This window comes from Megalopta genalis, chromosome 1 (assembly GCF_051020955.1).
Source record: "Megalopta genalis isolate 19385.01 chromosome 1, iyMegGena1_principal, whole genome shotgun sequence".
NCBI classification, from domain to species: domain Eukaryota; kingdom Metazoa; phylum Arthropoda; class Insecta; order Hymenoptera; family Halictidae; genus Megalopta; species Megalopta genalis.
In genome coordinates, this window is record NC_135013.1 from 45,865,164 (window position 1) to 45,889,517 (window position 24,354).

Below are 24,354 nucleotides of genomic sequence, written 5' to 3' on the forward strand. Positions count from 1 at the left end.
TTGAAATCTAATTCTTCGTTAGTCAAAATCTCTTTAAAGTGAATTTCAAAACTTACATTGTAATTGGTTTCTCTTATTCTCATTCGATTGTTACTGTAAATTAAATCGCAACTTATATTATTTTTTAAGAGTAACGGGCCCCGTTTAGTTTTATAACGTCGTGTCGTGTTCCACAAATTGTGTTTATCTTTAAAGGTGAAGCAGGGATTGCTATGAATTGATTTGAAGTTCTAGGTGGTAAAAAGATTATGTCTTCGATCTTAAGGATCGTTATCATGCATGATACTATGTTTTCGTCAAAATTGATTAACTCTGAGACACAATCGTGTCGTGCAAATCTATCATGAATTGGCTGAGTTTCCTTGCACATGGTAATACCTGCTTTCCTTTTACAATATTGGTTAGTGTAATCGTTGTCAACATTGATGTACACTGGGTCAAAAAAAGTATTGGCACAATCAGTTTTCTTCGATTATCTTTAAACTATAAAGTAATATATTATCATTAACTATGTTTATTAACGTCTTTTGACGCACATAAATAGTACGTTTACTGAGAAGTCTCAGTTATTTGTTATAAGGAAATAAAGTCAAGAAAACGAAAAATCCAGAGTCAAAAAAGTATTGGCACACGTACGATTTTGCTATAAGAGCAAGTGTTACGCAACTGTAGAAGTGTACAATTAAACTTACTTAATATTTGGTGTGCATGCCTTTAGCCTTAATTACGGCCTGTAATCGATTAGGTATCGATTCGATAAGTTTTTGCGTAATTTCCGATGAAATGTTAGACCACTCTTCTAAAAGCGTCGCTTTTAGATCATTTTTATTTTTAATTTTCCTTTTTCGAACTTTTAAATCTAAAATATGCCAAAGATTTTCTATCGGGTTAATATCCGGCGATTGAGGCGGTGTAGGGAGTTGTTTTGGTACATTGTACAATAACCATTCCCTTGTTTCCCTTGCCGTGTGCTTCGGGTTGTTCTCTTGTTGGAATCGAAACGATTCGTTTATGCCCATTTTTGTTGCACTCGTTAACAAATTATTTCGCAACACATCGAATGTGTTGTATGACATGACCACTACCATGTTTTACTGTAGGAATAATATTCTTTCGATTTAATTCGGTGTTCGGATTCCTCCATACAAATCTTTTTCCATCAGAGCCGAAAAGATTAAACTTGCTCTCATCTGAGAAAATAACCGTCTTCCAAAATTCCATTGTCTTACTTGCATATATTTTTGCAAACCCGAGTCGTTTTTCCCTATTCTTTTCATTAATGAACGGTTTTTTTCTCGCTGCTCTACCACAAATTTCCGCAGGATGTAAAACATTTCGAACTGTTTGGGCATTGACTTCTCTTCCCGAATATGTTGCGATGTCAACAGCTAAGCTTTTGGCACATACAAAAGGATTTTTTATTGCTTCTTTGATGATACCTCTTCGTTCTCTAGTAGTAAGTACTTTCGGACGACCTGATCGCGATTTGTTCTCGACGCTACCAGTTTCCTTAAATTTTTTTACTACATTTCTCACGGTCGAGAAACTTAAATTTAATGAATTGCCGAGTTTTCGGTAACTATTACCACTTTTGTGTAATGAAATCATTTCATTTCGCACGCTCAATGATAAATCGCTCTTCTTCGTAGACATGATTCTTGTTCAAAGTGTAAACACATACCGATTGTGTTAAATGAGGTAAGAGATTCATAACAGTAAATTCTGTTTATGTTTACGTTCCTGAAGCCGAAATTGTCGCGTACGAAAGCGAGTAACACTTGCTCTTATAGCAAAATCGTACGTGGCCAATACTTTTTTGACTCTGGATTTTTCGTTTTCTTGACTTTATTTCCTTATAACAAATAACTGAGACTTCTCAGTAAACATACTATTTATGTGCGCCAAAAAATGTTAATAAACATAGTTAATGTTAATAGATTACTTTATAGTTTAAAGATATTCGAAGAAAACTGGTTGTGCCAATACTTTTTTGACCCACTGTATTTGCTTCTGGCAAGAAAGTAAATTTGGTGCTCCATCGCGGGTATCATATAACCATTGTTTTTCTTTGTGGGTTTGAGGTACAGGTGTGTTATGTCCCATTCCTTGTTTGATATTGTTGGAATTGAAATCTTAAATATCATTTTGTTCTTAATTGTGAAAACTTTTAAATCCGATATATCCAATATGAGCTGAAAATTTTCTGTCTTAGGTGAAATTGCTTGATTTAACAGAGCGTTCTTAGCGGCGGTTTTGTATGTTTTCATAAATGTATCTGGGTCAATAATTTGCGTACTAATTATTCCTTGTTTTGCTAACGTGCTTACATTTAATAGTTCGTCTAGTGCGAAGTGTAAGTCGTAAATTGCTCTTTCTAATTTTGCTCTTTCTTGAATCTAAACGTCGTGTTTCTACATTTAAGGAATTAAGTTGTTTTAGGTTATTAGATTCTAATATTTTCTTCATCAGACCGGTTTGGTTAGAAATTATGGTTTTTAACTTGTTATTATCGTCAAATAGTTTGTCAATGTTAGCATTCACCGTGTCTAAGTCATCTTCGTCTAGTGTTCCGAAAAGTGTTTTAGAGATAGATCCTATTGCATTCAAGAGAGACCTCTTTTATATCTGTTATGCATGATTATCTTCAAGTATGTGTTCAGGTTCTCTAATCTTTTCAAACGTGTGTCTATGATATCTAGTTCTTCTTTGAGTTTGCAATCGTTTTTACATAGGGTTCTTATTACTTCTACACTTCTGTATAATTCTCCAGTTTTATTCAATACGTCTTCTATATCTAATCCTATGAATATATCTATTTTACTGGAATATAAATAGGTTTTTCCGTCTTTCTCATGAAAAATTGAATTTTCTTTTAGCGGTATAATTGTTAAACTGTACGCGATGTACCAGGTGTAGGTGAAAAGATGATAATCTTCCTGGAAAATGAAGTTTTAGCCTGTTACCATCTGTCCGCCGACAAGAATTTCGAAAGAATTTTTTAACAGGGTGTGTGTATCGAATGTATTGGTTTGGCAACTAAGTAATTGCCGATTTGTTCAATGAAATAAAAAATTTTCTTTTACTTGGAATGAAGTTTAATCTATAATGTATTTTCCATTTTGTTCGATGACCTTTTGCCATCTCTCTGACAACTTGAAAATTCCACGCTCGTAGAAAGTCTGATCCTTTTCGGCCAAAAACTGAGTTAAGTGAGATTTTACAGCGTCATCATCATTAAAAGTTTTACCACGAAGGGAGTTGTCCAGGGATCGAAATAAGTGGTAATCCGATGGTGCGAGATCAGGGCTATATGGTGGGTGTAACATCAATTCCCAACATTGCCCTGATGCTAACATTCACGGATAATAAAAAATAACATAATAATAATAATAATAATAATTTTATAATATAACATTTACGGATATCATACAAATGAGAGCGAGAGACATCTATAACTGAAATCGGCAATTACTTAGTTGTCAACCCAATATATTATATGGGCCTAACCATTCACTGTCGAGTTTGTTTCGTTTATGGTCGTTATAAATTAATACATTGTCTCCTATACGAAAAATTGTTTGTGACCGGACTATCCGTCGTTCTTGGTCTCTTTTATAACGTGCTTTACTTTTCCGCAAGGTGTCTTTAGCTTTTTCTATATTCGAGTACCATTCGCGTTTCCTAAACTGCATTTCGTTTGCGTAAATGCGTTGTGGGTTTACAGCGATTGAAGAGGGTAAATTCGCAATGTGACCAAATGTTAATTCAAAGGGCGCGAATCCCGTAAATTCGTGTACTGTCGTGTTATAAGCTAAACAATAAAAATTTAACCCTTAGCACTCCGAACCATTCTGGACGTTGGCTACCAGTTACTCAGCGCCACTTTTCGGTAGAAACGGGCATTTACAGACCCTCGTATTATTTAGTATGGTTTTGGAACTAACTAACATATTATAATGATATTGGACTTATATGAATTTGGCTGAAATCGAGAGATTTGCAAAAAAATCAATATTTTATTTTTTGTAATTTTGTTATTGTTTGTTTTATAATTTTGTTTTGTTGTTGTAATCGCTATCTATGCGAACTCTTTCTCTCGTCGCCTTGTTGCTTGGACGATATCACTATCACTGCTATCAAAACGATAGATTAACTGTAGAAGAAAACCTTCTACAGTTAGTCTTTCTAACATATCTGTATAAACGTCTATCTGGAGCTCATCTTCACTACTACTTGTGTCATGAGACTCATTTGTGTTTGAACGTTTTGCCATTGTTCTAATAAAAAATATGAATAAATACATAGGTTGAAAATTTCTAATTGTTGTCTCACAAGATGATATTTACCAAAAAAACTTTTACCAAACAATTTATTTACCAAGAGAAGAATCACTTTTCCGATTTTCTCACTCGTTAGATCTATCTATACCGCTCGACGCTTCAAACCAGACTGAGTTCAGCTTTGAAAATTTTTTTCTCTAGATTTTATTATTATAAATCTCATTATACAGTGCGTGCTACGTTCGCATACTGATCTTTCGTCTACGAACTTGCCTTATTGCTCTTTTCAAGTGCCGCCTTTGAAGTGCTCGGACCGTCGTGAGCACGCCTCTCACGTTCTCGTCAAAACCCGCTGACATTTCTTGTATACAGGGTGTTCCACAATTACTTTAACAGCCGAAAATGAGGGGTAGCTGAGGTCATTTGAAGTAACTTTTTCCTTTGCGAAAATGCAATCTGGAGCTTTGTTTACGAGTTATTAACGAAAAACACTGGCCAATGAGAGGTGACGGTGCGAGGGAGAGGGTCCGCGAAAGAGTCCGCAGCACGAGGCTTCGACAGAAGGTCGGGACGGTCTCGAGCCGCGTTCAAAGTATTGAACAAATCACGAAGCGAGAACTTTCCGGATTTTTTTTTACTACGTAACAGTGGTATTTTTAAGAAAAAAGCTGTTCACCTTTACTTTAGAACGTCTGAAGAATATTTACCAATTTTTCGGACCCGAAATAATAAATAATTTAACCGTGACGGCTGTTTTAATTTTCTAGTGTGCATGACACCTCGTGTGTAACATGGGGTACATTTGTATATCGTGAGTCGAGTACCTCCGAGGGGGTACAACGACGAACGTTCTGTGTTATGTGTCGTGCCGAGGATATTAAAAGTTCTTCGATTCAACAATAACAAATTTATTGTTGAATGTTTTTTATCCTGCACTTGTCGCCGGCCGATTTACCTTTGGGCGACTGTTTCAAGGATCCGTGGTTGGCAGTGTTGGTCGGTTTAACAAATCGAATGGTTGTGAATCGTCTCTATCGTCTCTATCGTCTCTGCGTCTCAGTGGTCTCTACCGTCTGGTGGTTTTCTACCGTCTCGTCCTGCTGCGTCGGAGTATCGTCCCTTTATCGCCTCGCGGAATGTCTCGATAAGGCCCCGTTTGGGGGAAACGTCATCCCCATTCGCCGATTGACTTGAGGGAGGGGAATTTTCTCGTCCGATCCCCTCTTCGGCGGAGGACGCGAGCCCACCCTCAAGTCAATGGTGGGAAACCCCCAAAACGTGCCGAAAACGGCTGACAATTCCGGAGCGAGACGTTACCCCGAAACAGCATGACGACGTGGGCCCGAACGGCCCGATAAGGCTTTATGGCCCTTGGCCTGGCGACGGTCCCGAAGGCCTTATGGCCCTTGGCCTGGCGACGGTCCCGAAGGCTTTATGGCCCTTGGCCTGGCGACGGTCCCGAAGGCTCAAGGGGGCGACCGCTTTCTCGAAACCGTACATTCTGGAACCGGACCACGTAGCAACACCCCCACTACCATTCTTCCACCAAAATCTCAGTATATAAAGGGCTCAAACGCGACCGGGAATCGGGCTAGTTTTGTGACATTTGTCGAGACGCAAACGTTAGCGAGATTGAGTTAAATTCTCTTTCGAACAAATCTTCAAGGTAACAACCTAGAATCAGAAGCCCCCGCCAGTTCAGTGCGAAAAACTGAGAGCGCGTTTAGAGTCCGCGAACACACACTCACACTTGTTAAACTCAACGCGCAATAAATTAGTTTCTACCAGTTTTCTCTGGTTTCTACTTCAATCATTTCCATCTCCTGCTTCGAACCAGTAGTAGGTAAGAACCCACCAAGGTATACCTCAACCGCTCGAGGTATATCCTTATTTCTTTTTAACAAAGTTACGAGGCACCCAAACACCAATTTCTCCAAACACCTTATCCTAACCCCTTTGAAGGTAGCCGCCACCCGTGTCGAAATAAACATCGGCTGGTCTACGCACCTCATCCTAACTTTCCTTGAAGGTAGCCACCCGTGTTGAAATAAACATCGGCTGGTCTACGCACCTCATCCTAACCTAAAAGGTAGCCACCCGTGTCGAAATAAACATCGGCTGGTCTACGCACCTCATCCAAAAAATTCCAATTGCATGCAACCTCCGGCCACCCAAACTGCCTGGCCCTCGGCTCGTAACACATGTATTATATTATGTTACAATGTGTGTTCTCCGACACCCGGTAACACTTAATCAAAAAAGTTTCGAATAAAAATTACACAGCGCACAATTCCTAAAAAATTACAGTACTAAATGTTGATAAAAGATTTTTTTATTCAACAAGAAAACAAAATCGTTGCAACTTTTTTAACATAACTGTATATTATTTATGTAGAAATCGATTCATGTCTGTATTCCCTTTAAAAAATTATTAATGTACCTAGCTCGAAAATTAATTAGTTTAGGTGTTATAATTTTTGTCCCGAACGCCCATAAGATCGTATCACTGTGCGGCTCCGCTGTGGCGAATCAAAAAAGGAGCAAACGGTGATTGGTACAGTGTGGCAATATGGCGGCGGCGGCGACAAATCAGAAAATTACACCACGAATGGTGCACAATGGTGTGTGTGACATGTTGGGAGGGGGGGGGGCAGTGGGTGGATGTACAGTAGTACCGACACGGGCTGGCTGTCTAGGGTTCGGCAGTCAGTTCTATAAACAAACAGAAGTAAATACGTAAATAGCCACCCGCTGGCCTAGCACGCTGTACTATTGCTGTCGTGTGGCACATTGGGGGTGGCAACACGGCAGGAAAGCCGTTGTAGCGGTTGGCGTTCGGTGCTGAGCACCCGCCACCGCGGTCGCCTAGCAGATCGACCATTTCACTACTTTCATATTGTTATCGCCGGCAGTATTGCCTTAAAGCAAACAAACAACTCCTTGCAGCCGACCGAGAGTCAAGACCGGGCCTTCTGTAACCCGGTCCAATGAGTTAACAGCGAGGGCGCGATGGATCTAAGTCCCGGTTCCTTCGCAGCTGTTCACCGCTGATTTAACATCGGCGGTCATAAGCGATATCACGCTTCGTACCGCCAAGAGCAGGCTTCGGCCCTATCCGCTCGTTTTAATAAGTAACATTAGATGTTACAGTAGTACTTCAACATATCGAGCGATGCCAGCTGCAAAGTGCTCAGAAATTTGAGGATAGGTAGAGAAACCGCTTTTCTCTGATTGGTTGACGCTTCACAGCTAAGCAATGCTGCCATCGCGGTTTTAGATAAAGAGAGGAAATGGAGAGTGAGCAAGAGAGTACGACATCAGCACAACGCAAGTAAAATAAGTCACACCGACTGTCAATGTAACTTGACTCCCTTTACCATTGCAACACAATTATTGAAATTTTCGAAAACCCGTAAGTTACATCCGTAACTAATGGTTTCTAGTTTATGAATTTACAGAATTTTTTGAATTCAGCCATCCCGGCCAGCAATCAATATTACGCTCTAAGGGAAAGAACTCCGTAAGCAACAGATAATTTCGCAATTATCGAAACTTTGAACGAAACTAGAAATACAATAAAATGTTTGCGAGTCTGGGTAACAAAAAAAAATGATATTTTGTCATTGCATCGACATTCTCACTTCTGGAATGAATAAGGATCTGCTTGCATGAATTTGAGACCCTGAAAAGAGCCGTTATCATTATGTCAGAGACTCGTTTGCCGCCTTCTTATTTAGAAGAAGGCGTTGTCCGAGTTTCACCGATGCTTAAAGTATACTCTGGAAAGTAAAGTTTTGAGAGGGAGAACTTTTGAAACCCATGCTGGTATCTGTAACATACAAAAGATAATTATTCGATGGCAATTCCTTAATTTATTACTTACTATTTCCATTCTTGGTTTCCTTTAATAGTGAGTGTAAAGATCCCCTCGAGAAAACAATAGCAGTATGAGAGATCTGCAGTACCAAAGGAGTGGTTACAACTGTAAAGCGGTCATTTGCCATGTTGCTTTATTATGACACAGATTCAGACCAGGCAAAATAAAATTCTAATACTTTCTCGCATATTATGTTCTTCTGCACTTTCTTTCTTGCTATCAGTAGAGATGGTGATGAGTCCTGAAGAAAGTTAGAGGAATAATTCCAGGAGGCTTAATGCGTCCTGTATCTTTATTGGATTTTCTTTTATCAGGTATTCGGGTCTCTCTTCGGGTCTCCTTGACCCGAGGGTCTCTTGAAAACCAACCTTTTCCCCACGCCGTCACTGCGCGGATGTTATAACGCAGCTTAAACCTCCACAACCATCCGCGACTTGTCTGAAATTCGGAATCACGGTTATGGATTAAAATGTCTTCATATCTGCAAGAGAAATGATCGAATATCTATTATATGTACAGTTCTACATACGTGAAACGGTACGCCTGATCTGGTCCCTATCTTTTTGGCCTGCTCCTACAGGATTTTGTCAGAAATGGGAACTCCTAAAAGTCTCGTCTGCAAAAACCAATCATAAATTTTGTTATTTACACCATTATTCAAATATATTATTTGTTTTTATGCACGTCTACACAGGTGTCCAAGCTATTCATGCCAATGCGCCTTATTCGGTTCGCCGTACTTTTAGCGATCCCGTATGTATTAGCAAGCGCTTCCACGTTTATGCCGCATTCCAACTGGAAAATAATTATTTATTAATATAAACTATAACTAAATATACAGGGTACCTCAGCACTGTGCATAAACTTTTCTAGTAAAATATAACTAACCTTTCGGAGAACCTGCTGCTCCATGTTCAAAACCGTTGGTTTTTTTTCTGTCAGACATCGTTGCTTTGTAATTTTCTTAAATTGTCTGAGATGTTCATTTTCCGGTGGTTTGCACGGAAAATACGTAACATCGGCTTTTACGCCCCTCCGTTCTGGGGTTCACACTTCGTGCTAGACTTTCGCGCCCACGCGAAATCCCAACACCACCCCCATCCTGCGCAGAACGTTATTGCCAATTTCGTGGCCCGTGTCTCGGATATCTCACACCTCTGCGACGATTTGAAAAATTTATTGACAAATTGTTATAAGTTAGAGGTATTGAAATGAAATTTTCACTAAAAATAATAAAAAAAATAGTATTTTTAGCTACCAATAGCACTGTCGGAGACAATTTCTGAATTTCTATAGTTACTATGAAATTCTTGTAGAGTTTCATTCCTTGATCAAAAATCAGAAAATCTTTCTCAGTTTTCGAATAAAAATGAGCTTTTGTAAAAACCCAGAATTTTCGACGAAAATGAGGTTATATTACTCTGCAAAAGACACCCAAACTGAGTAATGCGTGTCAATGCATTGACTCGGTCTAATTGGTGACTCCTCTTACAATAACTTTTGCATTTCCGTGTAAGCATTGATATAGTGATGTTTATCTAACGAAGCAACGTTAATAATTTTGTTTTCATTTCTAATTCTTGAGCATGTTTGAGAGGACCCAAATTAACAACATCACAGTGATTCACTGATTTATAAGAGGGAGACGATTTTGAAGTAATATTTGAGAAAACAAATTCTAAGCACCTAAGTATGATGCCAGGAGACGTAATACTCCCATGTAAAGTAAATGATTTCCCTGAACTAAAAAGACATTAAATTCTTTTTTGTGTCTTCTGAAGTATATGGTTTACGTCCATACGCCAAGATACATCTCTTCCAAATAAACATGATACTTCATCTTGTAGATTTAGATCATAAGATGGATTAATGGGATCTAATGTATCCGTGTTGTGTTCGGACACGGAATTATTTAAATTAAAATATCATTTGCGAACTTTGTTAATCTTCACTGTACACCTTGCATAAAAATTTCATACGGTACACGTGAGGTGTCATGCACACCAGAAAATTAAACGAACGATTCGCAAAGCTAATTTAATAAATAATAATCGCGTTAAAGGGCGTAAGGGATATGTTTGTTAGAAAAATATGAAGAATATTATCAATGAGAAACTCACCCATTTAGTTGAAAATCCACTTCATACACGGAAATGTGTGCAGGAGGATAGTGCATTGACTTCGTACAATGTATGATGAATTGAACAGCTGATCTATATCCGACGGCGACGAACAGAAGGATGTCTCCGGGCAGGCAATTTCAACGTTTACTTTCACTGCATTATCACTAAACACTGATCACTTATCAATAATATTTATGGATGAACTTTCCTGGGTTAATATGTATGGCTCTGAAAAGAGCCGATTTTTTAATGTGACGCGTTCGAAGAGGTACACGAACAACAAAGACTCAGCGACTGATCATCGGCGTATAGTATAAGCATACGGGGAACCACGCACGAATGAAGATACATACTTTTACATTCTTCAATATACCTTCATAAATCAGGGGTTGAATATCAGTTAATATACTGTTATATAATAATATCGGTTTCGATTCGTGAAAGAATTATGGAGAACTGAAAAAGTCTCACTAAAAAGATTCGATTCTTTAGAACAGATATTATATAGGTTCCATAACTGTTAATTTCCAGTTCGGTGTGATATTCAGATAGGATAAGTGTGTCAATTATTGTGCTCATTAAAGTGACGACCAAAGATTTCATCAAAATTACACGGTTTTTTAATGGCATACCTCTTAAAACATTCAAAACATGTGTTGATGTTTTTTAGATAAATCAGAATTTTATCGTAATTGAAATATATAAAGAACATAAAATAATTAACAAAATATAAAAATCATATTTCGATCGAATTACAGCGCCCTTAAATAATGGAAAGTTAATTACGGTGTGTTAGTTACTGAGTCTATCTTAGTTATCATCTGTCAATTTCTGTACACGTATCTAGTTACTGTGTGTCGATTTCTTTGCACTGATCTCATTACTGCAATCACTAGGAAAATTGTATAGGCTTTAAGTATCATAATTTATTATACATGTTTCAGTATAATCGTGTGTAGCGTGTTCACATTTCACGGACCAAGAAAATAACGTTAGATTTAGTACGTAGTTTGCCATAAGAGAGCTCAGTAATCTACGCAGGCATCGAAAAAGGCATCAAAAATGTATGCCAATTATAGTAGACAGTAATAGAAACAAGATGTAAATTTGTTTGAATTACTCAATTACTTTTAATAAAAATATATCTATCGACAATGGATTATTTTTTTCTGTAATTTAGACTTTATGAATATAATAACTTATTTTTTCGTTTTTGAAAGTGATTCGAAAGTCTCTTAACAAGATCAGGGAAAAGGGAAATTCTGTGGCTAGAAGAAAAAACACTGCACGTCACATATTTTCACATTCACCAGACATCACGAGGTCATTAGAGATCCGCCTGAGAAGGCGTTTCTCGATTCTGGGGAACGGAAGCCATCATCCATTATCACGTTGTCTCACAACGTGAGACTTGTTCTACGTTATAGAAACAAGACGACAGATAAATGAATTTCTGATAAAGTAACATTTGATGGACAGACCTCCTTGTCGCAGTGGTGTTTACATGAGGACATGACATATGTGCAAACAGAAATACAATCTCTCATATTAGAGTTTCTCATTATTTTAGGCAAATAAAGAAATTCGAAAATGAAACTTTTATCGCGAAAAGTTACATCAAGTTACATCTTATAGTAAAAGCATTAAAATTAAATATCTTTCCTCATACTAAATGTGTGTGTGTATACTAGGTAAAAACACAATAACGTTTTAAAAACTACACTAAATGGCTGTTATTTATGTCTGTTATTCTAAATAATAGCAAAATTTAAATAGAAAGCATTTTAGACATTGACTAGAATGTCATTGTCTTATTTTGATTTTGAATCTCTAATTGTAATGTAATAATTTCAAATTTCAATAACATGCATTCTTATAGCATTTATATTTATTATTTAGATTTCTTACGTAAATAACGTAACTGTTACATATGTATGTATGTAATATTGTATGTCTATTTTATTTATTTATTTTTGCGTCTCAAAACATGTAAACAAGAAAAAATGTAAAAACTATACTGTGTCAGAGTGGAGCTGGTTTCTAGATAAGAAATATATACAAAGTCTCCTTGTACAAAATAACTTTGACGTACCATGACATAAATTCTCACGTTGTATGAATAACGTACAATTAGTAAATTGATAATGTTCTTCTTGTACAAGTAGGCTGTCATTACGTTAAAAGCCTTTTCGGAGCAACTAACATTGTTGGTATTTCTACCTTTTGAAATTATATCTTTCAAATGTAAAGTGAACTTTTCTAATGAATTTGTGCAAAAAATACACATTTATGATTATGAAATTTTTAGACTAATTAAAAGAAAAACAGTTCATTCTCTATTTAATATGTAACTTCTTGAAATATGTAATAAGCCACGGATAGCATTTTCGCTAAGGAAAAAGTTACTTCAAATGACCTCAGGAATCACCCCTTTCCGGGTGTTAACATAATTATGGGACATCCTGTATATTGTATTTTATTCTTAGTTAATGCATAAAATAATAGGACCATCATTTCAGCATATTATATTGTTTTCACGTGTTTAGGATAAACACTAATACGATATTTTGCTTTTATTAGTGCAACATTAAATGATAACTCAGGAATTAAAGCAGGTGTTTCACCACAGACAGGGTACCTATAAGAATAGATTTAGCAATCTTAGCGTCCAATGCATTTTTCTTACGAAAAGCTATTTACGAAAATAGGGCTACATGGCTCTAATTTAAAGCGATGTTACTATTTTATGGTACTCCTTGTAAAATATCTATAATATGCAGTAGGAATGAAGCATGTACAAAATGTTCAATTTTCACTAATGAGTCTAAATGCATGAATAAACTGTGACAGTTTTGATATCTGCATAAATCTTGCATCTGCATAGCTATACGCGCACTCGTGCACTGATTTAATTTTATAATTAAAAGGCTCAAATCAACTGCTTATAGAAATTATTTTCCTGATTGTATAATATCTACAGATATATTGAATATATTCAACGTTTTATGTGCCCTAAGATTTACAGGATTTCACGATTAAACACAAAATTTTTATATTAAACTCCATTTATGTTATGTAGAGAGCAGACACTATGCACAAGTTACATGCGTTAGATGATTAGTTTTCGTATCTATAACAAATGAAACTATCAGTAAAATGAGTTCTGTCCAATCAATTTTTCTTATAAATTTCAATAACATCTCAACTTCTCTTGTGAATTTCGTTCTTGAAAATCCTTTTAATATTTACACTCTCAGAGCGTTTACACTTGCCATTAAATGTGTTATTTCTTCAAAATTTTCTGTTTATATTTTTTCAATTTCAGTTCTGTAGCGTTCTTGATTAAAGCTTCCAAAAGCGAAAAAATCTCATCCTTGTGGTCGAACCAGGAATTAATAGAGTAACAATATTGTAATCTCGTATCGTTATCCGTATCGTAGACCGTAATCATGATGGCACACCTCATGTATATGTACGTTCATTTGGTATTTTTTATGTTCCACTATTATTCCTTTATTTTCCTTTATTTATCAAACAATTTTATATAAATAATTTGACATAAAAAATTGTGTAACATTACATCATCTTTACTACAGTTCGTAACAAAAATTAATAAGAAATATTTATATGTTTAGTCAAACTGATCCTACTACCGTGAGCTGTATTGCATCGCTCACCATCCGTAAAAAATAAATAATAAACGAAATAAAAAATAATAAACACTAGTTTCGTAAATAATCGAAATTTATAAAAATAATCGTTATTTTTGAGAGCTATTCGAAGAAATTACAAGGACATATTAGAAAGTGCATTGCATGAAATGCCACTATGTAAAATGTCACAGTTGATGTGAATTGTCAATGTCTGAGAAGACTAAAACGAAAGTTCGAATTTAAAACGAAAATATAACATATAAGTTTAAAGCAAAATTAAAGTAGTTCAAAAAGGAAAACGATTTTCCTTTATCTATTCTCAAAGCACTAGCATTCGTTGCAGGAAAGTATATATTTTTTAATTGGTTAGAGTAACTTATTTGTTTATTGAAATACATAAGTCTCTCCGGATCACGAACGTGAATAATCTCTGAGATAATTAATATGACTTCATTGCTAAAATGTTAGGATAATAAATTCTGCTTACCCAAGTTTTCAAACCACAAATGCGCAATTCGCGACAGATCATGCTGACAATATCATACTGGTCTTATTGTCGTACAACAATTTACTTTTTCTGAAAGTGACGAGTCCCCAGTTTTCCATTGCGCCGGATACAAAGTTAGGAATAACTGCCAAATCTACGAAAAGAAGACAGAAACTTAAAAACGAAAAATCGGCGGATCCATATCATTTAATCGACACACGGTGGGTATTTGTCGACCTAGCTGGCCAAAGTTTTGAAGAATTCATCGTGATAAGAAATGAATTTTTACCTCAGTAAGGTAGGCACCTGAGGTACAATAAGCTGCATTTGCTTTGTCTTTCGCACAGTTAAAACTTGATCGTAACGAGAAGCAGACACGCATTCAGTTAGTGTTTTGTGCGATTGCAAACTCTTCAGGTGATTACTCTTTCTCAACGAAAATTTTTATAAATCACAAATTACGGATCATTGTGAGGGCGATAAATGTGTGTACATTTGAAATATAATAATTTTTTTGTCATTCGCGTAGACGATGTTATTACAGTATCTTCTCCCACATTGCCCTTAGCTTAGGAATGAAGATGGACAACTTTGGAATAGGAGATATGAGCCGTTCACTACGCAAATTGATTAACTCCATAAAACAAAAAGTGGAGAAATGCAATGAAATAATGTATATTGTTTTTTAAAATTCCCTTTATAATTTAAATCAAGATAAGTATTGTAGAATGCATAAATACAAATGTAACTTTCATCTAACGGTATATAAAATTAATAAGAAAAAATATCCAAAAGGTAATCGTTAGTAATGTTACCGTTTTTATGTTACTGGAAGAGGTAATCGATTTGGCAAGTGAAAAAAGTAATAAATTTAAATTTAGTGTTTAAATTTTTAAGTTTTTTAACGCAGAAGAAGAAAATTATAAGATATTTTTATTACAGATTTTTCATAAAAATGATTATTAATAATTCTGTTATAATATATTATTATTTGTGATGAATTTTCTTCGGCATAATGTCTTCTTCATCAGTTGTATGTGAGGACTCGTCACTTCAATTTGTTCTCACACACACACAAGTTTTTATAGTAATCACTCACCCGATAAGTGTCCCTAAAATATTTTTTGCAAATGGGGATATCACGTCTTTCTTTTCGAAAATAATATGTAAAAGATTGTGATCTTGGTTCTTTAGAGTTGCTCGAGGGGCGCCTTCTTTTTATTTCTTTAACTTTAATATAACCTCTTAAGAAAATATTTCGATCAAGTTGACTATGTAAAATATAAAATGCCTTCATGGCAGTCTCTCTCTTATCTGGAAGAATTTTTTGATTGCACTTCTGACGGCATTTGCTTATTATATCGACAAATTTTTGTGCAGGTATTAAATTTTCTTCTTTATTCCTGTATGCCAAACCTTTTGTTCTTTTGAGCTTTTGTATATTTAGGGCCCAGTTATCAGGATTACAACTTCTTTTCCTCCCAATCAATGTGTTTGTTGCAATATTTTTACTGTTGCAATCAAAAGAATCCGAAAATAACCATAAACGTTTTTTTGAGCCTGACTTTTTGTTGATGAATCGTATTGAAAAACCATCAGATGATTCACTATTTTGCACATCCACATTATTATCAGTTTCACTCATTTCGATTATAAGGATATAATTTTATTTTTTTAAAACCACTGACAAATTGAAACAATTGTTTATAATAATTTAAATCAAAATACGATCTGGAAGTGATGTTGAAAAGGCTGAAAAAATATGTAGTCCTGTAAGACTGGTAAAGTACACAGTAGAAGTAAAAATGTACCAAATTAAACTTTATTCTTAATAATAATTAATTTCACTTCACTAATTTATTTTACTTAAATTCTGATAAGACGGCACTAAAAAATTCACCATTATCATTCATGACTTGCTAATGCATTTGTGTTGCATTATTGCAACATTAGAGTGCTTTGACACTTAAATTTAAGATTTTTCAAAAAGTGTGATCAATCGATTTGTGCAGCGTACGGCTCATATAACTGTAGGAGCCGAAGGTTAGTGATTCGAGTTACAAAAGAAAAATAGCAACGTATATTCTCCCGTAATGTAAATCACCCGTATAACGGACAAAATACGTCCGATAAAATAAGGTCGAACATCGAGAAAAAACACGACACTGTTTAGATACGAGGTCTTCGAAACTCAGCGCCGATAGCGCAACGGAAGGGTTGCAGATGTGGCGACAAGGGCTGGAACCGAAGCCACGATTTCCTGTGAGGACAAAAGTCAACTCGTCACCCTTGTTCGAATCGTTTTTACGACGTAACAACGGCAATGTACAGTAATTCTCCCTAATTGACGCTCAGATCCTGCAGAAAAATGTACAATTTGGGAAGAGGGGATACAATTATTCGAGTCTTGCGGCTCCTTTTTATGGTTGTTAACAATCGATAATTACAAAACCGGACCACAAGGCTCGAATAATCGTATCTCCTCTTCCCAAATTGTCCATTTTTGTGTACAACCGAGCGTAAATTAGGAAGAATTTACTGTATTTATAAAGCAATGAAACTATTTCCAAAGTAAAAGTGAATTTGCCTCATGGTTGGTTCTATTCAACAAAATTCCATGAAAACATGAGAAAAAAGCCTATAGAAAACAGATAAAAAGTCAAGTAAGGAGTCGCACGTGGCCATCCGCAGTCCGCCGACGCGACGCTCGCCCGAGCGCCCAGGGAAACCCATTTACCATAGCAAAAATGCTAATCGTTCATTGGTGTGCACTTTGGCCACCAAATCAGTATAAAAGGCGACTCAAAAAAAAAGAAGTACAGACTTGACTATCAACGGTCATTGAGATTGATCTTCTTGCTCACACCAAAAACTATCAGCAATATGTTAAAAAAAAATAAGTACTAAAATGTTAAAATTAAAACAAGCTATGTCATTGTATTATGAGTTGACTTCCGGGAATTCGAGTTAAAGGAGAGCCGCTACTTCGTCAAACCATAGCATCGACGTAGCGAGAAAATCGATAAATTGCTGGACCGCAACGGTATCTATGTCATATATCTGCAACATACTGAAGTCACACCGGGAAGAGAGACACTATTTACTGTACTCTCTAAGACTGCCTCTGCAAATGAGAATCATCATTTGATATAATAGCATCAATTACAGCACGACCATGTTCATCGATAAAATGTGTACATTCTTTAGAAACAGATTTTGAAAAATTGTTGCATGTTGTGTGCGTAACATATTTATTTTTGTTTTCTGTTCTACTGCCACATTCACATACGTTGTATTCAATCCTCTTTTTCTAATTAATACTCCCCTTTTCCTCTATAACAATCTTCTTTTCATTACCACCCCACTCATTATTTTCAGATGAGATTGTATCCGGTATTTCGTTAGGTATTTGTAGGGCATAGAAGTAACTTTGTACATCCCTGAAAATGTTTTCTAGAATTTCTGTCCTTGAAATAATTATTAATACGTAAAAATTTATATACTAACCTCGGCTGGGTCGATTCCTTGAACTAATAAACCAACAATAACTTCTCCATATGAATCTATACATTGTGAACATTCGTCGCTAATTATTTCAGGTAAACTTTTAAATACATTTTGTAACGCTTCTTTCACCTCGGCCTACATAATAAATAATAATTATTTACATTCACATAAAATTATATCATCAAACTTATTCAACTCTTATATGTTCTTCAAATGAAAATTGATCCATTCATTGCTTTAAATGCTGTAAAATGTTTCATTTCTCTCTCATTGTATGGTAGTATGATGTATCTCTTTGAGTTATAAAATTACAGATAAAATACATTTGACCAAATTAAAAGTATATATAAAAAAGGAATGGCTCATATATCTCGCAATGATTTCATGCACTTACATTTTTTATGGACATATAAGGGTTAATATCTAATTAAGTTTAGTAATTCTTACCTCTGTAATATTATCTGGTGAAGTTTCCTGAATAGAACGTAATGTGTATTCGCAAGAAGCACAATAAAGCGTACTATTAACTTCTAGCGGAACCTCTGACAAAGGAAACATCTGGTCAATATTCAATGGAATTCCTCCAATTGTTACTTCGCTTAATGGATTAGATTTCACTTCTCTTATTATACTGGCTGCACACACTGAAAAAGTATAAAATACAATAATTCATATGTTCATATTCTGTCATATATTTTACATGTTTTTATTTTATGTAAAAATAGTTTGATATCAATGTTAGTGTTAATACATGAGTTTATACAGTAGAACCTCCTATATTTAAATTGATATGACAAAGATGTCTAAAAAGAAATTCTTGGACATCACAATGATTACATTTCTAACATTAAAGTTGATTCATTTAAATAAACACCATCAAGATGGCTTTTATATCCTTTTAATGACTAAACTCTTACTACAGTAAATTTTCCCCAATTGCCACTCCGTTTCTAAACAAAAATGGAGAACTTGGGAAAAGGAGATACGATTATTCAAGCCTCGCGACTCGTTTTTATCGTTGTCGATTATCAACAATTATAAAAATGAGGCGCGAGGCTCGAATAATGGCATCTCCTCCACCCAAGTTGTCCACGTGTCTTTTCAAGCTGAGCGACGATTGGAGAATTTACTGTGCTTAGTGATAGGAGACATGAATTGATGATTTACATTATTGCAAATGATGTACACATAAAATATAACCTTGTAAAATGTTATATTTAATTATTTTGTAATAGTTATTTAACTGTGCGATAACAAGTTTACCTATTATTTGTATTTACTTTCATCTTTCAGAAACTTTTCATTTTTCTTGTCATTTAATGAATAATTATTTTATTCGCCAAATTTATAATAGCAAAATAACTCAGATAAATGGTTACAAGAATTGTTAAGTTTTACATTATTTATCCTTAGTAAATTCCAATATTGTTTAATCAATTTGAAAGAAATATTATTTTAAAAACTATTATTTCTGTAATATTAAAGGTACATAAAAATTTCAAATATATATTGTAGTTACACTGTGACAAAAAGCCGTCTAAAGATAGAGAGCTATGTCGGTTAACAAACTCGATACATATTTACTTGGACAACCATACATCCGAAATTTCGCGAAGAAGTGTCGTTATCGCGACAAGTGCCGAATCGACATCGGCATACTGCACACACATGCAAACACACACGGCAGCTAGAAACCGCTATTCCTAACAGATATAGTTGAAATAATTTTTCAAACTTATATAGCAAATAACTCTAATAATCTGTAGAATAAATCTTTTTTACAAAAAATATTGATTCTAACTACGTATTTACTGAAGATAAAGTAGGGACCTACTATTGTTGATTCGTCGAAACTCACGCACATATAACTTAACAAAAAATGCGGGAATATTCAGAGCTTTCGCACAGAATGCATGTTCATGGTGACCGCATTTTTTCTTTTTAGTAATAGACATAAACAGTTAAACAAATAGTTATATGAGATAGAAACCATTGGTGAATGACAAAATGTGGGAGAGTTTCTCGGGCATGTGATGCAATAATTTAATTCCTGAGTTATAATAACGTATTATTAACTATGTAACAGGAAAGAATATTATGATATTAATAAGTTATTAAACAGAGTAAAATCTTACATTTGAAAGAAATAATCACACACAATGTTATGGTTTCAAGGTACAATAATACTAACATACTGCGCGTGATTGATAAGGTTTTAGTAAATGAGACGCATAGGACGTTACTCAGATGTACAAAAATAAAACAACACGTCAGCAATAAATTACAGAAAATTGTATAAATAACTACGTCGTAGACAAAGAGAAATGAATTCGAATGTTGAATACTCACCAGCCAGAAACGCGCAAAGCGTGATTAATGTCTTCATTTTCGTTGCTTAGGTCCTGACGCGGTCTCAGAAACGTCCCTTTGTTTCTAAGTTATTCACAATAAACTGTCAGTTGCTAGTAGAAGCAACTGGTAAGATAATATTTGAAAAGGTATCGACAAATTGTTAAACAGCACCTGAACAAAATACTACCCTCAAACGATTGTTTCAGACTATTCTTAGCGCCAGCACTTATATACATTTTCCGACTGGTGTAGTCTAACTCTCGTTCTCTTTCTATTTTCCACGATGGCCAATAAGAGTTGAGACGGTTATCAAATGACAGACAACCGTTCTCGCATGTATGTACAATGTATGATGTATGTTTGGATGTATGCATGATGTACGTATGATGTATATTGTACGTATGTGCATATTTATGTATATGTTACCGTGAATGACCGAAATTGGAGAATGTCGACTTTCACCGGTGAATGTCAACAGATACCAAATACGTCGGTGAAAGATCGAATATTTCATTACATTGTTGTACATTCGGACCCTCTCCGGTGTGTGTCGACCATCACAGATATGCTCTGGTGGAGGTCCAAAATCTGTCATTACAAAAGGAAGTGTTCCACAAATAAATGCAGTTGTAAAAGCAAGGGACTCTTGTGCAATCCGAAGTGTCATAATAGTTTAAGTTGTTGCAATAAATAAGATTTGAATCACATAAGTAAGTAATTTTTTTATTACTATTATTTTCTTTTCTCATGTAGAATGTACCGTGTATTTTAAATTCTTGGTCATTCCTTTCAGAAAGGGAGGCGAAAAAGTTACGTCACCCTTGTGGCGTTTTATAGCGACTGAATTACGGAGAAGAAAATATAAATCTCCAACATGTTCAACATTCACCATTAGTGCATGGTGAATGTCAACATTTACCGGTGTAAGTCAGAAATAAGGGTATTTAGCAGATATTTCGGACATACACCAAGCGACTATGTGAATGTTGACATTCACCGGTGAAAGTCGACATTCTCCAGATTTCGGTGTTTCACTGTAACATATATATGTATGTATGTACATACAAATTGATAAACGCATGTCGCGTTTTACAAATGTAATGCACCTTGAACTTTTCCCTTTGGTAGAACTGCGATTATGTGACTTCCCCTTTTGTTATTGTAAATGCAGAAATATGAAAGTAGAAATTTTCGCTGTTGTAATTGATTTTATGTACATACATCGGTGAAGTAGTCGGGAGAGTCATCTGTCGACATTTAGATTTCGATTAGCTAAATACACCTTGTCTCGTCGTTTTTAGAGCAAATTATTCCTGCAGTACGGGAAAATGTATTATCGATGCATAATTAGACGTTATAGAAACAAGACAACGACAGATAAATGAATTTCTGGTAAAGTAACATTTAATGGACAGACCTCCTTGTCGCAGAAGTGTTTACAATCTCTCATATTAGAATTTCTCATTATTTTAGGCAAATAAAGAAATTTGGTAATGTAACTTTTATCATAAAAAGTTACATCAAGTTACATCTTACAGTAAAAGCGTTAAAATTAAATATCTTTCCTCATACTAAATGTATACTGGTTAAAAACGCAATAACGTTTTTAAAACTACACTAAATGGCTGTTATTTATGTCTGTTATTCTAAATAATAGCAAAATTTAAAAGAGAGCATTTTAGACATTGACTAGAATGTCATTGTCTTATTTTGATTTCGAATCTCTAATTGTAATGTAATAATTTCAAATTTCAATAACATACATTTTTACAGCATTTATATTTAATATTTAGACTTCTTACGTAAATAACTGAATGACTGTTACATATGTATATTGCATACGTCTATTTTATTTATTTTATTCTCATCTTAAACGTAAAAAGAAGAAAAATCTATACTGTGTCAGAATGGAGCTGGTTTATAGATAAGAAATATGTACAAAGTCTTCTTGTATAAAATAACCTTGAAGTACCATGGCATAAATTCTCATGTTATATGAATAACATATAATTAGTAAGTTGATAATATCCTTCTGCTACAAGTAGGCTGTCATTACGTTAAAAGCCTTTTCGGAGAATTATTTTTCAAAGTATTAATTACTAACATTGTTGGTATCACTACCTTTTGAAATTAAATCTTTCAAATATAAAGTGAACTTTTCTAATGAATTTGTACGAAAAATACACATTTATGATTATTAAATTTTTAGACTAATTAAAAGGAGAACAGTTCATTTTCTATTTAATGTGTACCTTTTTGAAATATGTAATAAGCAAATTAAAAACTGAAATACTTTGATTTGAAGTAAATATTTGTAGTTTTCAATAATGAGAATGGAACAACTTGGCGGTGGTAACGGGTTTACGATCGTAATTAGGAAAACTTATAGATTGGAAAAATTTGGCTGGGGTTTACCTTAATTTATGTGAATAATGCACGGCTGAAATGAGCCTTCCTTCTCCATCTTTTTCATAACTATAGAATCTTTATAAGGTATATATATGTATAATAAAAAAGAATTTTACAAGATGTACAAACATGTTCGTCGTACGTTTCTTAAAAGCTCCTATGCTTGTAGATTTCATTTGAATCACATTAAAAATATAAGCGACGAATTATTAAGTCAATTAAGAAGACTTTTATTACAAAGAATAGAAAATAATTAGCTTTCAGAAAAATGTGGATTAACAAAATGTGTATTACATATATAAATGTGTATTAACCATATTTCTTCATATTTATTTAAATACTTAGGCAAAGGAATGCAATAAATCACATTTTTTTATCTAGAAACGTAGGATAGTATAATTTGTACATTACTACTACTATTAATATTGCCAAGGAACGTTTATTAAATATTATAATATTTTTGTCAATTACGAGAAAACAGCTTCTTTGCTGTGCATGACGCATACACTCGTCATGAAGAAATGACAATTTTTGTATTACTTAAAATGTAATTTTACCATTTGTCACATACATTAAAATCATTTTAATACGTAATACGTTTCAATTTACTAAAAAATGTATTTTTGTAATTGTCGACGAATTACTTCATTTGACTCTAGGTCACAATGATATGGTTGAAGTGATTATATCAATAGTACAGCTATTTATGTCGTAGTACTGTACATATTAAATTAATATTTGAAGTAACACACGTCTTTCGAATTTTCAGTATAGCGAAATAATCTACGTATAAACGCGGAAATCAAAGTTCACCCATGTTTGGAAGTTGAAGGATTGCGTTTGAAGGAATTCGTTGTAAATATATCTCGCACGTACGAGCGCTGGACAGAATACGGGACAAAAAAAACGAAACAATGATATTTGTCTTACTAACCAACAGAATTTGAAGAACTTCGTGCGATAAATTCTCAATGTAAGCGTTCTGAGAAATGAAAAATTGCAAATCATGCAACGTTTATCTTTCTAATAAAATTGATTTCCGAACCGATTAAAAAAATTATAGGAAAAATATAATACATATAATACAATTATGTATTATTTGCCTTACATTCGAAAAGCTAACAAAAAATGAATTGCTACGGCTGTTTGACGCGTACATCGCCCATTCAGAGACTATAAAAAGTCGATAAAGTCAAAGCAATTTATTTAATAAAACAAAGACTGAGAAGTTAAGATTTATAATGTTTATAAGATTTATAATAATTCGTGAAGGAGTCTTACATCTTTCGACATTATCGAGTTCATCGCGTTCAAACTCTCAGGCCAAATGATCGTGCCATGCGAGAACGTTTATGTCAGATGATAAACCAAACTTTTATTCACAGACGAAAGCAGTTTTTGGGACAGTAGTATCCTGAATCGACAAAATGGAAGGATCTGAACTTACAAAGATCTATAATCCAAAGCTATCATTGGGGAAGCTTCACTGTTACCGTTTGCGTAAGATTGTTTGGGTAATTGGTCCTATTTATTTTCCATCGTTAACAGGTCCAACATGTCTGTGACTTCTACGAACTCGATTATTGAATGAACTGTCAGATTATATAAAGACACATATCATTTCATGTCCTTCATGTATGGTCCTAATTTTTAAGATCAATGTCAA

General features: G+C 34.6%; 1 protein-coding gene and 2 long non-coding RNA genes across 3 annotated transcripts in view; 1 reads left to right on the top strand and 2 right to left on the bottom strand.

Annotated features, from left to right (window-relative positions):
* LOC117229414 (uncharacterized) overlaps positions 1–24,354 on the top strand; it is a 75,095-nt gene that overhangs the window by 14,252 nt on the left and 36,489 nt on the right. The window lies entirely within an intron of this gene.
* Positions 6,743–9,279, bottom strand: LOC117229400 (uncharacterized). The gene is made up of 3 exons (XR_004492544.2): positions 9,046–9,279; positions 8,687–8,952; positions 6,743–8,595 (listed from the first exon to the last, which is right to left on the bottom strand). It is a non-coding gene; the product is annotated as an uncharacterized LOC117229400 (long non-coding RNA).
* LOC117229391 (saposin-C) lies at positions 17,655–20,497 on the bottom strand. Its single transcript, XM_033485823.2, has 4 exons — positions 20,277–20,497; positions 18,375–18,571; positions 17,928–18,062; positions 17,655–17,860 (listed from the first exon to the last, which is right to left on the bottom strand). Exons 1-4 carry the CDS (start codon positions 20,311–20,313, stop codon positions 17,822–17,824), a joined length of 408 nt encoding a protein of 135 aa, XP_033341714.1. The 5' UTR covers positions 20,314–20,497; the 3' UTR covers positions 17,655–17,821.